The following is a 17,304-nucleotide window of genomic DNA, read 5'->3' on the forward strand; positions in this document are numbered from 1 at the left end:
TTGTTTGCAAAATTCGTAAAATTTTGATAATTTCATTTTTTAAAAACTTTTTATACACTCTTTACCTTCATCAAAAATTACTGATATTAAAAGAAGCCTATTTTGGATCCAGTTCAGACCTTGTGACTTTACATCTTTTTTTTTTTATATTGTTAGCCATTACCAGGTATGAAGACTATGCAGTGATGAGGTATAATGGAAAGAAGTGCATCTCTTTGTGTTCAACCACTTAATGACAAAGTTTTCTACTTTGTCATCCTTGATATTTATGAGCTGGACACAGTTTATGTTTTTAGTTTGCATTACATGTATTGAAATTTTGTAGAAAGGTGACTTAAACATAGCGGTGGAAAATCGGAGCAGCAAAAAGTGACAGTATAGCAGCACTTGTTTTGGATTAGTTCCACTTTACATTCCACTCCACATGCTGTTGGAAATTCCTGTTATTTTATGAGCGAAGATCACTGGAACTTTTTTGCTTTCATGTTCGAAGTGAACATGCCAACAGCCCTGTTTTCCATGTTTATTAAAGCAGCTATGAATCCTATGATCTATAAAAGTTAAAAGATTTTATGCATTTATCGTATATACTCCAGTATAAGCCAACCCTAATATAAGCCAAGGCCCCTAATTTTGACATAAAAAAACTGTGAAAACCTGTATAAGCCTAGGGTGGGAAATGCATTGGTGACAGCCAGTTTATAGTCGGCCCCACTGCCCCAGTAGTTGGGCAGCTAGCCCTTGTTTGCCCAATTCCTAAAAACTCAAAAGTCAAAACTCCGCTTCCCGCCGCACCGACACCAGCTTGCACGCTGGCCTGCCACTGCCAGACCGAAGAAAATACCTGCGTGGGCGCCAGTAAGGTGGGTCTGTTTTTCAGCACATTTTTTGTTGTTTCTTAAAAAATAAAGTAATATGTAATAAAGACATAATGCAGTAGCTGCAATTTCCTTAGAATTCAGCAGAAAATACCCAGAAATGTGCACTTTTTTTGTCTTGTCCATAAAGGGGTGTAGCATGCAAAGGAGTGCATTGTACAAGGCAAGCACACATGTGTGTCACTGTGCTGTTGCCGGAAAAAAGATGGAGTGTGCTTTCTATTTTTGCCATAAGAACAGCCCGTGAGCACACCACCTCCCTATTGAGAGGGGAAGGGTGATCACACCTCTCCAGCCGATTGTATGCTACACCCGGGACCGATTACTGTGGATCCAACACCATTGCAAATGATAACCTGTGAATGAAATGTAAAGCATGCCAGTTCTCAGTAAAATGTCTGAATGGAGTCACTGCAGCTTACCTACCATTGAAATTATTGGAAACTGATCTACAGTAACCTGGTTGACCACTACACAGGGACCCATTTTTTAGATAAATTAAGCCCTGGAAACCCCTTTTAAAATCTCTTGAGTTTTATTGAAATGATCTTCTATAAAGGCTTCACTGCAAAAAGGGTTAATGTGAAAAAAGTAATAGCTTCATTTAGTGTGTGAGACCGTAGTAAAGGGAGGGGGCCTGCCACCTTCTAATTACAGGCCGTGCTAAGGACTCCTGTCTGCTTTGTAAAATTGCACTAGAGAAAGTTGTAGGAATCACTTCTTTTGTCTAAAATTAGAAATAAGAGGGGAACTTGGATCGTGTGTGTATGTGTAGACCTTGGTGGTCACCATAAATCTTTAGGCTATTAGGAATTATTTGTAGAAAGTGGTTGCATTGGATTAATGCGAGTGTGAGAGAACTGAAGTGTGGAAACTCAATACTTCCTGATTTTGGAAAAATCAAGGGGATTAGACTTTTTTTTTTCTTTTCCCTCCCATCTCACTGCGAGACGGATGTCCTACTGAAAGCAGAAGGAGCAGCTTTTTGTCACTTAAGAAGAACATGAGATCTATAGATATTTTGTCTTTGTATAACCGGAGAAAGAAAGGTAAATGATGGGTATTTTTTAACATTACAACGGTATAACAAGTTGTCTTATACATGGGAAGTGAGGAGGGTTCCGCACTCTGGTCAAAGGCTCAGACAGCACAATTTTATTTCTCCTGGTGTCCTTAAGCAGGGGACTGCCTGTATACATTGGAAGGGATTTTGACTTGTATGTACAACTAGAGGTGAGCGGACTTTAACTTTTAAGTTTGAGTGTGTCCAGAGCGACCCGAACATGTTGGACACCCCTGGTCAATCACAAGCATTTCTAGTAGCTAGGGGCATCAATTTGCCGGATGGCTGTACAGCCACCTATCTGGCAATATGTCTGGGACGTGCCCAGATGCAAATCTCGGGTCCTCTTTTCTCTACATGCAACAGAATACGGTAAAGTGCTGTACAATGGTTTGTACCTGGTCAAAAATGTGAAATATTTGTGTCATGGTGGATATATCTGTGGATTAACACTGGTCACAGTGGTCGTGTTAAATCACTGTGGGTGCTTAAAACTGGAGTTTATGTGATGTAAACATGCAGGGTAATATGTGGCGGTAGTATGGCATCATGATTACTGTGTTGTGCACTTTATGGCAGTCAGCCTGATGTATGGATACTGATTACTGCACTGCATGGCATCTTGAATCCTGTATTGTGCACTGTATGATGTCATATTAATGGCGTATTGTGCACTGTATGACGTCATATGAATGCTGTATTGTGCAGCTGCGATTAGGAGAAACTCCTCCCTAAGCCGCTTGACTTGTATTTAAAAATGCAGTGTGTGAGTGTGGCCTCAAAGGCTTAGGTGTGCTCCAGCAGCCACAACCAGATTTTTGTGTGTTTTAAGAAACATTTTGAATTCGGATAACATTATTTCATTTTTTTTTTTTTTTTGTAAAAACTATTGTATTGAGCACTGGGATACTTTTCCAGGCTTCGATTTGTACTCTAGGGTCATAAACTAGGGTCAAGGGCGTATAACTTGGTCCTACCGTTTCTTTCACACAGCTGACCCGTTATCTTTGCCACTTGTGTTTTTAATTGGCAATATTCCCCATCTGTTCATCCATTTTTTCCTGGCACTGTAATATTACATTTCAGATACATACTCAAATCTTTCAAAGTAGGTGGTCAGTTCTCCCCTTCATCCTCTTTATCACACACTTCATCCTCTGTATGGCCTAGCCATAAAAGTAGAAGTCCCATTTTGGCCTGTTGCTAGACCAATGTTGGGGCCATTGTCAAAACTTGTTCATACTTCAACCATGTGATTTTTTTTTTTTTTTTTTATTGATATTTTAAGTCTGAACATTCTGTAAGTCAAAATTGTGTAATATACTAATGACCTTTTTATATTTTCAGAATAGCAAGATGTTTTAGAGAATACATAGTAATGGCCCCAGAATAGGGGAACGATAAATGAAGCGATGTAATTCTTGTGCAGAGTCATATTATTTAAGTGAATAGTTAAAAAACAGTGTCTGAATTTACTCCTTTATCGAGATGGTAGCCTTGCAAGAATTTCTCCCCTGGAAACCCATGTTGGATTGTGCAATGTAATTATAGTGTAATGTAATAAAAGACTAGTGAAAACAGCACTTAGCAACTGTAGAAGACACAAAAGATAGCACTTATTTGGCGTATTGCTATATTTCTAGATAGAGGTGAGTTCTCTGTGTGTGAAATTGCTTATTATGTAAAATCGAAGTGAAGCTTCTTTTTTTCTTGTTATTATTGTCTAATGAGTAATTTTTATTAACGCATAAAAATCAGTGGGCCCACCTTATTTTTGGGGCTCCTGGCTCTCACTGATCACAGGCCGCCATGAATTCTTGGTAGGACATCTGGTTGCTGTGGTCATTCACATGTCCCCACTGACAATAAGTTGTGCACATCAGTCTTAAACCAAATGCCTCCATAAAATCCTCCTGAAAATATTTATTTGGCATGAGATGGGCATGTTTGTTGTGGGGTTGGAAGCTGTTTGTCTAGCGAGCTCTCTAACACAATGATAAACATTTCCTGTGTAAGTCTCTTATCCCAGAATCCATTTGACAACCAGCCAATGCAGATAAAAACGTGCTTCCTCCACTAAATGGACTGCAACATACAATAACTTTTTTAGATTTTTTTTTTTTTTTTGGGGGGGGGGGTGAATTTTAACATGAAATTAAATTAGACAAAAGCATTCTGCTAAATGTATTAATGTTGCCATAAACTCTTTATCATGGTATCATAGTTTATAAGGCTGGAAAAACACTCCATCAAGTCCAACCTTTAAGAAATACACAAATGCTTTTTCCCCATAACCCGTCATATTCAACATCCACGTCCTTCCACAGGTCCAGTCTGGAAACTGCCTCATGTAAGCCAATCGTATTAGTCTGACAAGACCGATGCCTCATAATCCCATGGTGATGCTGTGTTATAAGGTTATTTACCGTAAGATCAGGGGGGCCGATCGTGGAGGAAAGACACCCCCCCCCCCAAAGGCAGGTTAAATGCCGCGGTAGCACTGACCGAAGCATTTAACACTCGCGAGCGGAGCTCACTCCATAAGCCGGTTCAGCTCAGATCTTGAGCTGAACCGGCATCAGCTCTGCATCCGATATGATGGATGTAATGGATTTATCCCACAACAGAAGTTAGACTCACAGGCCTGTAATTTACAGGATCGCTTTCTGCTCCTTTTTTTGTATTTTGGCACCACATTTGCTGTGCGCCAGTCCTGTGCGCCAGAACCTGTCAACGTGGAATCTTTAAAATGTTAAATATAATGGTCCGTCATTGTACATAGTATACACCCGGGTACTGAATGAACTATCTGGGCCTGGTGATTTGTCTATTTTAGTGGTTGTGAGGCGGCCCCCATTCCTCTTCCAGGGTTAAACTGTTTGCATTTAAAAGACAATTTACATGGTAACACAAAGCACATTTATGCAACAAACCTATTTTAATGCTATATAAATTAACTAAGGAATAATAAGACACAAGTCTTATTTCCCAACCAATTTGGGGAAAAAATGGCCGCAATGATTTATAATTGGGTAACCAAGGAAATAATTAATTAAACATTTTTAATAATAATTAATAATGAAAACAGAATACAGGCAGTCCCCTGGTTACGTACAAGATGGGTACCATAGGTTTGTTCTTAAAGGGAACCTACCACCACAAATCTACCTATAAAGGTAGATCGGGTGGTAGGTGGATCAATGGGACGTGAGGAGAGCCCTTTTAAGGGCTAATCCTCACGTCCCCGCACTTTTTAGTAACTTTTATTTGACTTCGGAGCAGTGACCGCGCAGGCGCAGGCCTGCTGTTCTGCGCCTGCGCAGACTGCAGGATCGTCGGGCGAGGGCGCGCAACTACGAGAAGCTGCGCGCCGAAGATGGTGAGTAGGAGGGGTAAAGTGGCTACCGGGGCGTGGAGTAGCCGCCTCGTGTAACCTCAGATGCTGCTACTCCACGCCCCAGTAGCCCCATAAGAAAATTAGCATAAAAGTTACTAAAGTGCGGGGACGTGAGGATTAGCCCTTAAAAGGGCTATCCTCACGTCCCATTGATCCACCTACCACCCGATCTACCTTTATAGGTAGATTTGTGGTGGTAGGTTCCCTTTAAGTTGAATTTGTAAGACAACTTACAGCTGATTATTGCAGTCTGGCTCTATAGTATAGCATTCAGAGAGCTTCACCAAAGGTCACATTGGGAGTGAGGTCCATCTCTAACTAGGGGTCGTCTGTAAATCTGGGCCCGTCTTTAATTCAAATTACATGAAGTGTTATATTATTAGGTTTTATTTATCTCCCCAGCCTGAGCCGGGAGACAAAACCCCCACTAACAAGCAATCGCGACAATAGATGGACAGTCCCCAGGTTACGTACAAGATAGGTTTGTACTCAAATTGAATTGGTATGCAAGTCAGAACTGTATACTTTATAATTGTAACCCGATTTTTTTGGTCTTTGTGACAATTGGATTTTAAAAATGTTGGATTGTCATCAGAACCAGGATTAACAATAAAGCTTCATTGCAGACACCACTGATAGCTGTTACAGCTGATCATTGTAGCCTGGGACTAAATTACCAACATACAGAGGGCCGTTTGTAACTAGAGGTTGTCTGTAAGTCGGGTGTTCTTAAGTAGGGGGCCAGCTGTAAAAACATTTATTTGTAAAAAGGGAGGGGTGGGCGGGTTGCTGCACACCTTTTCTTTCTGAAAATTGGCACCGTGACCCAGCTGATAGACCTTTTATATCTGTAAGTGAGTGTCGTCAGCTGACCTCTGACAATATTTTGGCTAGAAACCATTTCCATTGACCCAGCTGTTCACCAATAACAGCTGACCTTACCTACAGCGAATCAACATCTCTGACAGGAAAAATGCGGAAAGATGAAAAAAAAATTACCTCAAAGAAATTAGTCACAAAGTAATCTTAACCCAATCACTGCCAAAATAAACTATGGTTATCCTTTTTTCCTGGGTAAAGACTGTGTTGAGAAGGCAACATTCAATAGATTGGCACTTTCCTCATCTCCCTCCAACATGACCCCCAGGTTATTCACCTCCTTTCACTAAATCCCACATCATGAAGTTTCCTGTAGGCTTGAATGTTTAGTTTTTTTTAAATAGATTTTCAGATTGCATCCTGCATTTGATTGACTCTACTATCCATATTCTGTTTCAAAAGTAGTAGTGCTATGGTTGGAGTAAAAAGTGCAGTAGTCTTGTGTTTTCTCAAACTTTTTTTTCCTTTGTTTTGCAGATTTTGGCTGAATACTTCTATAGCTTTATTGCTTGATGTGGCTTGTTACAATAGCAGCTATTTAAATAAATGATGCGTTATTATAAGCCTCTGGGCACAGGAATTCCTTTCATTGTTTATCCTATACAAACCTAAATGTCACATCGCATACTGGTGTGCTGGCGTTTTTTGATTTTATCTGTTGATGCTGTACGCCCGCCGTGGTTACTGGTGCTGCTGGATACTTTTTATGGGGGTATATATTTTTTTTTCATTATTATTATTATTGGGTGTTAGTGACTGTGCAGATCTTCACATGTTTTTCCATTTTCTTAGGATGCCAATGTAGCAGAATCGATTTAGATATTAACACATATGTGCAGTGATAAAGATTTGTCAGAAATGTCCTCAGCACATCAGGAGTTAACGTCTGTGCCCTGACTTTTGAGGGCACATGGGATGACTGTCTGTTGCCCGGGGAATTGTGGGCTGTCAGGAATCCAGGCATTGTGGGCTCGGCACAGCTGAACAAAGCAGTATTGAGCCCCACTATGTTCTGCAGCAATGAAATCTGAGTGGGTCAGGAAATTCCTGACATTGCTGTGGGAACACTTTGAGACCCACTGCTACTGCTACACTAGTTGTGCCGCAGACAATACGTAGTCATCCCACCAAGGAAAATGAAAATCAGGGTTTCACACTAAAGGTTTCCACCCATGGCCAAGTCCAACCTTGCCTTAACTATTGGGTAATTGCGACCAAATTATAGACTGACGGAGGAAGCAGTGAAACATTTGAAAGTTGAGCAATCTATTTCTGCTATTTTAATGATGGCGTCTAAAATCAAAATTGTGCGGATCACTCGCTGTTCTGAAAAGATGAGCCATCTGAAAACACTAAAAATCTTTTTGTAGGATATTGTCTGGCAGCGGTCTTCAACCACCGGGCCGTGGCCCATAGCTGGGCCGTGGAACAAAAAAAATAAATTTGTCCTCCCCTCCAACTCTCCACTTAACCCGCGGCCTGACTTCTTCTCATCTTAGATTCCTGGCAATGCGGGTAGAGGCACGTCTATGCTCTCTTCCCATGTGCACTCACTATGATGATGTCCTCAAGCGGTGACGAGGCCGTGCCTCTGCCGCCAATCTGAGGATAGACAAAGTCGGAGCCACTGGGTGAAGTTGAGTGGTAGATGTAAGTATTTTCTTTATTTTTATGGGGTCTCCGCAGTTGATGGGTGCTGCTGGACATGTTAATGTTATTAGTCAGAAAGGCAGCGGCTGGACGTGTTGGTGAGGGGAGGCCGCTGCTGGACACTTTATTAGTGATGGGAGGCTGCTGACAGATCTTGTTGCAGTGAACGCGGCGGCTTATTTTGCCAAATAACCTACTTAAAAGGAAACAGAAAAGGGAGTGTGCAAGCTTTTTGGTGAGTGTGCATTGCCCCTAGGTGTGTGCAGTGTCCAAAGTGGGACTTAGTATTAAGGGAAGGAGTTCTTTTTTTGGATCCAACAACAAATGGGCATTTAATTTTTTTCATATTGATATTCTTTTGTGTGGATTTTATTCCCAGAGATGGCAACCCCAAGTAGATCTGAAGGTATTTTACTTTCATAATACCCTGTGGGGTATATTATTGGTTAAGTCTTCACATTCACCTTTGCTTATCTAGATGGGATAGCAAAGGTGCTGCCTAATTAATAACTGGGCGTGGCCATCTAATTAGCAGTCATTATATACTTTTGTGGTCAGTTTCGTGGTTTGCAGACAGATTTTGTTGCAGTGAACACAGTGGCTTATTTTGGCATATTAACCTATTTAATAGGTTTAAACAGAAAAGCTAGTGTGCATTGATCCATTGACAGCATAGATGGGGAACTGGGAAGAGTCATAGTAGCAGCGGGATGAAGGGGGGCTGGGTTAAGATCAGGGAATAAAAGCCAGTGGAATAAAGATGGGGAAACGCATTTAATGTGCATGTACACAACTGCCAGAAGCTTCAGACAAAATGGAGGAAATGGAAGTCTTAATGTTGGAGTGCAAATATGATATAGTGGGTATCAGTGAGACATGGCTGGACAATAGTTATGACTGGGCTGTTACTATAGCTGGTTTTAGAAATTATTGTATAAGTAAAAAAGGGGGAGGGGTTTGTTTATATGTGAAATCGATTTCATCTCGCAGGACAGGCAAGGCAAGGTGACACAAATGAAAATGTGGAGTCTAACGAGAATTATAAACTTGAAATTTGGAAGTGTTAATGTTTAATGTTGTACAAATTATGTTTGTATGGAAAAATGCTAATAAAAACTATTTTGCAAAAAAAAAAAAAAGAAAAAGAAAATGTGGAGTCCCTATGGGTGGAGATAACCTTCTGAAGAATAACCTGGGGGTCATGGTGGAAGGAGATAACCAAAGAGACAATCTACTGAATGTCAGCTTCTCGACTGTCTTTACACGGGAAAATCCACTGGAGGAAGACACAATGAGGAATAATGTAAATTCTTTTTGGAATGTTAACAGTTTAACCCAGGAAGAGGTACGGCGCCGCCTCACAACCACTAAGATCACTGGGGCCAGATGGCATACAACCCCGTGTTCTGCATGAACTATATACCCTGATAGACAGACCACTATTTTTAATATTTGATGGTTTCCTGAGGACTGGTTCTCTTATTGTGGCAGCAATATACAAAAAAGGATCAAAAAAACGATCCTGAAAACTACAGACCTGTGAGTCTAACTTCTGTTGTGGGGAAAATATTTAAGGGGTTTGTTAGATTCTATCCTGGAGTATCTCACTGTATATAACCATATAACCCAGCATCAGCATGGGTTTATGAGGCATTGGTCCTGACAGACTAATCTTATTGGCTTCTATGAGGAGGGAAATTCCAGATTGGATCTGGGGGATGCTGTGGATGTTTCATATCTGGACTTTTTAAAGGCATTTGACACAGCACCGCATAAAAGGCTGGTACGTAAAATGAGACTGCTGGGACTAAGGAGAAATCTGTGTATTTGGGTAATTGGCTTAGTGATGGAAAACAGAAGGTCGTCATTAATGGCACATTCTCAGATTGGGTTGACGTTACCATTGGAGTGCCACAGGAGTCAGTATTGGGGCCGCTTTTTAAAAATATTTTTATCAATGGCCTTGTAGTGGGTTTACACATTAAAGTTTCAATATTTGAAGATGATACTAAGCTTTATAAAGTAATACTGAGGTCGATAGTTTAGCAAAACTGGAAATTGGTGGATATTACACTAAATTTTAGTGACCAGAGCCAGGCAGCTGCTGCTAAGCAAATAAAATTATGGGATTTATCAAGAGAGGAATAGATTCTCATAATAAAGACCTAGTTTTGCCCTTGTACAAATCACTGGTGAGACCACACGTGGAATATTGTGTACAGTTTTGGGCACGTGTGTATTAGAAGGACATGGTAGAACTGGAACGGGTGCAGAGGACCACAATCAAGATTATTAGGAGAATTGGGGGGGGGGGGCTATAATACAATGACAGATTACTATATTTGGGATATTCGTTATAGAAGAAAAAGACCTCTAAGGGGAGACCTCATTACAATGTACAAATACGTGAACGAGTAGTACAATTATCTCTCCAAAGATCTTTTTATACCTAGGCCTGTGACTAGGACAAGGGGGCATCTTCTACGCCTATAGGAGAGGTGATGCTACCATCGCCATAGACAAAGGTTCTTTACTGTAAGAGCAATGAGACCTCTCTGCCCCGGGAGGTTGAAATGGTGGACTCTTTGTACATGTTCGAGAGGCCTGGATGACTTTCTGGAGAGCAAGCATATACTGCTTATGGGGAAAAAACATTTGTTTAATTCTTAAAGGTTGGACTTGATGGACATACCTCTTTTTCCAGCCTTGTATACCATGATACTTTTAAGATTTTATTAATGAGAAGGCAGCTGCTGGGACGTTTATTAATGAGGGGAGGCTGCTGGACATTTTATTAAAGAGTAGCAGCTGCATTTCCCACTTAGGCCTATATTCAAGGGCAAGTTTTCCCCTTTTTTTTTTTTTGGTAAAATTTACACTGTGGTCGGCGTATACTTGCATAGATGTGGTATATATATTTTCTTCCTTCACAGTGAAAAGCCCAAAGACGGGGGGCATTGTGTGTGTGTGTGGGGGGGGTTCTATAGAAAAAGGGGTAATGTCCCCTTTTCTGTAGCAGTGTTCTTATCAAAACATTTAAAGGGGGCTATAGAAAAAAGGCTGCTGCAGGAAAGGAGGCATTTTAGCCCAAGGGCTGCAGGAAATAGCACATTATATGGGTTGGGGTTATATATTGATTATTTGCGTGGCACACAATTTCATTTTCCTGTGACCCTGGTAAAAAATATTTGGATGCAGCTGCGCCCCCATCCCCCCCCCCAACAAAAAGGTTGGGGAACACTGGTCTATGAGATCTGTATCATAATTGTATATAGCATCAGAAAAAAAGTTGGCAGCCAAAGTTTCTACAAATTTTCTGGAGCTGCTGAACTTGTTTTTCTTTTGGCCACCAGAGGCATACAAATCAGACCTTGGCTTGCAAAACACCAAGTGGGCCTCTTTAGCAGCAGTAAATTTCCATCCTGACCTGAAGGTCATTCTGCAAGATACCCTAAATTTTTTCAGTTAAAGACATAGTCTAATATTTTATGTAGCCTTGTATATAAAGGAAACCAGATGTATCTTTTATATTTGATTTTCATGGTGACCATGTTATATCTTCATCAGTCATCTCCAACTCATGAACCATTGATAACAGTAGCCTTGAGCTGAGAAAGTTTCAGAAGCTCAGGTACCACAGTGAAGGAAACACATTTTCAATTGAGCTATTTTTTGCAGGCGTTGTGAGGCTTTCACTGTGCTGTCTAATTTACACATCCACTTTATTTCTGTGATCATACCGACCACAAAAATACATTTTATATAGTTTTTTTTATGATACAAAGGCATTAAAACATATTCTAAATTGTGTGCAAAAATAAGGATTTTCTTCATATTGCCTTATTCAGTGTAGAGTGCTGTGCAAAGGATCAATTTTGGTATTATCAGATTGTCTTTTCTTTGAATCCACTTCAGGAAACTGCCTTTTAGATCACTCTTTGTTCAAATTGGGTAATAGGATTACTTAAATAGATTTCTTAAAAATGGAGGTTGAATTTCTGTGTTCATACATATCTCTGCCAGACCCTATATCTTTGCCTCACCACTTTCTTTGTCTACAAAGGTGTTTTATATTGTTGTATATAGTGTTGTATTTAGTAATATCTAAAATACCAACTCATTCAATAAAACTTTTTGAATGTCAAAAAAAAAAAAAAAAAAAATGGAAGTGGACACTCCCTGTACATAATTGTCCCAGTGATTGCTTGCTGCCAATATTCACTCCTCCTGCTTTAAGGGGGGACATGACGACATATCCGTGTGATCATACATGTATGATCTTGGCCTTCCCTTGTAGGGACATATTGGGAATCCACCTGATGTATCCTTAAAACGGAGGGCAAAACTGCGATATGAGCATAGTCTGAAATTGGTTATATTTTGGTTAAAATAAGTAACGGGGCTTATGAGCATTGTCCTCAACTTGTTCTGAATCAAAATAATAAATTGAGAGTGTGGGTCAGGCCATTCCAGGAGTTTATTAGTCATTGCATTCTTAAAGTGCCTTCTTCTCTGAACTGTCATGTATGCAACCCTCCAACTTTCATGTACGATGCTACAGTATAACTACTTGTTTTTTGTTTTGTCTATAGAGATCCGAGCCCAGTTGCTGGAGCAGCTGAAATGCCTGGATCAACAGTGCGATCTACGCACACAGCTTCTTCAGGACCTGCAGGATTTTTTCCGTAAAAAAGCTGAGATTGAAATGGATTATTCCCGTAACCTGGAGAAACTCAGTGAGCGGTTTCTTTCCAAAACTCGTGGAGCCAAAGATCAGCAATTCAAGTAAGATAAATGTGTATATAAAAAAAAAAAAAGATAATAATCAATATTTTATTGTTGTAATATAGATGCTGCTCAGGGGCTCCTATATCCGAGTCAGCCAAGCGACTCAAGTAGCTTCGACTTGAACAGTCACCCAAATTAAATATTCACTGATCAGTTGCACTTTCTAGGAATTTAATTACACATTACCACAAACCCATAATCTTGTTCATGGAAATTAGCATTTTGTTCCAAATACAAGACTACAACTGAAACTGAGTCTTAAATGGGTTTCTATAAAAAGCAACTATGTACTGGTGACTTCACATACAGAAATACTGTAAATAAAAGTACAGTAAAGAATGTATGCATCATGTCTAGCATTAAAACAACATATTACTGAAGACAAATAATGAATTTGTTGTAATGTTAATTTTAATGGTTATGGTGAGAAAAGAGCCGTCACACTTTCCATCTTTGTAGGCCAGAAAAACTCATCCCTTCATTGATTACATTCGACTTTTACAAGGTCTTATGGTTCTTTTTTAACTGATCAGCCTGGTTCACGTCATGTTTTCCATAGGTTGTAACACATCAGGCGGATGCTAATACAATGTGGTACATCGGCTGGTGACTCCTCTTCCTCAAACCCCCCCCCCCCCCCATGTGGGGAGTGGAGTATATAATGCCAGCAGTTGGTGATTGGCTGCTGCCGATGTACAGGGTCTTTCCCCAGTGATGTCACTGTCCTTATATGGACAGTGACATTACCAGTGTCCTCTCTCCTGCTCAGCGATGTGTCCACTCATTGAGGCTGGAAGAGGTGTGCAATACCTTACATAGGCTCCTATTGCTTCTGCTGAGGGTATTGTGTCGGTCAGCAGGATATAGCAGAATGGAAAGACATGGCTTATTTTTTTCACAGTATATGTTGTATAATGGTCAGACGGAGGCAACAACTATGACTCTCTCTGCCAGTAAATGTCCCGATGTATGCGTCTGGAGCTTTCCTGCTGAACATATACTAAAAATGACAGGAACCCAGCCTTACTAATTGGATCGGTTTTAAATTTTAAGTAATTGATTGTTTGTTTGAGGTTTGCTCATACTCGAGTTTATACGGTATGTCATATAGTGAGAAGCAGAGTTTTTCGGCAAAATTTTTGTGCTGAAAATTCCCCACTCGGCTTATACTCTGGTATATAAAAAAAATTAGACTGAGTACTCGCCATTCCGACGCCCCAGGCGGCCCCTGTCTATCTTCATGTGCGCAGGCACCGGCAGTGCCTCTTCTTCACGCGCCTGTCCGGCGCACAAATGTTGCTGCTGACATCACAGTCGTTCGCCAGCCGGGCCGTGCGCACGGAGCTGTCACAGACCTGCAGTGGTCGCACATGAACAAAGAAGAGGCACTGCCCGCAGAGGTGTCGCAGACCTGGAGGCGGTGCCCGCGCACGTGAAGAAAGAGGGGGAGCTGTCCAGGGCGTCGGAATGGTGAGCACACAGTGAGCTGGCGGGCTATATACTAGGGGCGCTGTGACCAATGCATTTCCCACCCTAGGCTTATACTCGAGTCAATAGGTTTTCCAAGTTTTTGGTGTCTAATTTGGGTCCTTTGGCTTGTACTTGGGTTGGCTTATACTGTAGTATATATGGTAACTCGTTTTTATGGAACATTTTTGGACAAATTTGTGCTTGATATATGCTCATAACCCATCTCTGTGTATGTTGACAGGTCACACACCTTTAATGCAAGTGTCTTCCCATGCAAATGTATTTTATTATGAAAGCCAGAGACACAGTGCTTAAAAAATACAAATCTGACATGCTTGTGTTGTATAATACAACACAGGCCATGCTCTTCAGGAGGGGCCAGAATATAACTCCGCTGCACCGGTATCTGGCATATGTCTCTTCCTGACGATTCTAGTAAACAGCAGATGTTCTGTGCAGAGGCTGATGGAATTCCTAAAATTCCTGTAGTAACGGAGAACCAAAAGGTCAGGCTGTTTTTCACAGCACAGTTTTAATGTAGGTCAATCTTGTCATGAAGTGGAGAAATTGTGGCCAGCGCACTCACATAAATGTACATAGTATTGAGGATTAAAAAGTCACATCCCTAAACATCCTGTTTCATCATGTTCCATCTTTCTCTATGTAAAAGTTGGATTTTACCACTGACATTTTTTTTATATAACATACCCATGACTTGAATACACTTTGTCGGCTGATCGAAATGCTGTCAGCAATAACACTATTCATAAACTATTGAGCAACCTTTTATTAACCCGTTGCTAACCAACACAAAGCATATTTACATTCTCTATAAAAAAAATGCATGGTGTTTAGAGACCCTATCATGGTCCTATCAGGACTCATAGACTACAAAAATGGATAGTCTGAAATATTTCAGCAGGTCTACCATGCACAACACCAAGTTTATATATCTGTAGTTGACTTAAGAGTCACAGCTTTGGACATATAGGGTTACATACAAGATAAGAACAAACCTAAGTTGAGTTTGTATGCAAGTCAGAACAGGTATATTTTCTAAGTGCAACTCCAGACAAAATTTATTTTTGTACCTAGGACAATTGTATTTTCAACATTTTAGGTTGCCATGGGAACAAAGATTATCAATAAAGCTTCATTTCAGATATCTTTGATAACTCTACAGTTGATTATTACAGTCTGGGGTAAAGTTCAGAAAATCGCCAGCTTCCAGAGGTCCGTCTGTAACTAGGAGTGGTCTATAAGTCTGGTGTCTTTAAGTCGAGGACTGCCGGTATCTGATGAGGATTTTCGCCATCATGCACATTTGGGCATAAAATAACATAATAATCTTTTATTTAAATAGCTACAATCATATTCCGAAGTGTTTTACAACTCATAGGGACACATACAAATAAACTAGTACATTACAAAGTCATATGGAACCCTAGGAGAGAGGGCCCTGCTCACAAAGGCTTACAATCTATGAAGATAAGGGGCTGACGCATGAGGTATAAGAGCTTGTATAATGTCCCAGCCATTCTTTATAAGGGAACAGAATAAAAAAAATTAATAAATGAAAATGCTGCTGCTTGAACTGACCAGATGTATATTTCTGTATCAAATATCCTTCATTCTGTGAAATCCTAATGCATTTGTGTTGCTTCACATTTTATGTTTATTTGATGTTGGTAATGCTGTAAACATATGCTGTCCAATCGAGTGCTTTACCTTGGGCCTTTTTTATATAGCGACATCATATTCCGCAGCTCTGTACAAAACATAGGAAACATATACAAATAAAACCAGACCGTACAGAGTAATGACATAAATAATAAGAAAAAAACCTGCTAGCAAGAACTTACAGTTCATGATATTTATATGGACTCTGAATAAAGGCATAAGCTAATGATCTCTGGTTAGGCCTCACTCAATATCTCAAAATAATTTTGTGTTTTACACAGTATGTCAGGAAGATCTGGAACATATGTGATATAACAGAGATGCTGCTGCCTTCTCCGTAACAGCCTCCTATAGCCTGAGGCCTTCTGCTGATGGAGAATACCCCTGGGTAACAGAACAGGGTGTCCCTGCGTGATCATATTCTTGCATCACACAGTGGCAATCGCTTTCATCAAATAGACATAATGTATTGAAGCTTTTGTTTACTAACTACCCTTTAAATAATGGTTAAAGAAACCCTTCTGGCTAAGCAGCTACAATGTATGATCCCTAGAGGTGGTGCATGAAATAGATTGACACCACCAAAGAGAGGATCCCTGTATAATATTCTATTTGCGCCCCTTTTGTCCTGTGCCATGTATAAAATGTTATCAGTCCTGCCAGTGGTTTATGCTATAAAATAATTAATAATAGAAGCTACTATATGAGGATAAGGTGAGTATCGCCCTAATATGACAACATTGGATGCTACAGAGATTTCAAAAGTATTGGTACTAATGATTTAACACCCATTAGGAAGCTGTGTCTAGCAATTGTGTGTGGGGATTTCTATTGCAAATGGACAGATATTGGGTCAGTGTTCCTTGCTGGGTTTTTTTTATTTATTTTTTTTTTTAACTCAACCTGAGGTACTTGTCTTTGTATTATGCTGCCATCACATATATGAAACTGATACTGTGGGGCTCATTTACTAAGGGTCTGAACGCCGCACTTTCGTCGGGTTTCCCAAATATTTCCTTTTTGTGCCGAATTGCCCCAGGATTTTGGCGCACGAGATCGGATTTTGGAGCATCGGCACCGGCTTGCACGCAACCAAAATCGGGGGAGTGGCCGTCGAACAACCAGACTGATTCTGACAAACCGCAGCATTTAAAAAAGGAATTGTCGCAAGATCAGCACTCACTTGCACCGGGAAGAAGAAGGTGAACTCCGGCGGACCTTGGCGCAGCAGCGACACATGCAGGATCTTAGACGCACGATGTTGGTGAATCATGCCGGACCCGAATCCTCATCAGACAATGCACCACAGGATCGCGATGGGACCGGGTAAGTAAATCTGCCCCTGTATGTGCCCTTTGCACATTGTCTGTTTTGTATTTGGGTGCCAAGTACAGATTATACAGGACAGACCAAAAGTTTGGACACACCTTTGAACTATAAAAATAGTAGATTCACACTAGACATCGCAGATGTCCGCAATCTGCAATCTGTTCTGCAGT

At 40.5% G+C, this 17,304-nt stretch overlaps 1 protein-coding gene across 4 annotated transcripts in view; it reads left to right on the plus strand.

Annotated features, from left to right (window-relative positions):
* The window catches only part of SRGAP2 (SLIT-ROBO Rho GTPase activating protein 2), a 72,198-nt gene that overhangs the window by 23,340 nt on the left and 31,554 nt on the right, over positions 1–17,304 (plus strand). For all 4 annotated transcript variants that reach the window (XM_072137426.1, XM_072137425.1, XM_072137424.1 and 1 more), the window contains exon 3: positions 12,460–12,652. In XM_072137426.1, the coding sequence (XP_071993527.1) occupies positions 12,460–12,652 (193 nt within the window). The remainder of the gene's footprint in view (positions 1–12,459; positions 12,653–17,304) is intronic.

Source organism: Engystomops pustulosus, chromosome 2 (assembly GCF_040894005.1).
Source record: "Engystomops pustulosus chromosome 2, aEngPut4.maternal, whole genome shotgun sequence".
In the NCBI taxonomy this organism is placed as follows: Eukaryota; Metazoa; Chordata; class Amphibia; order Anura; family Leptodactylidae; genus Engystomops; species Engystomops pustulosus.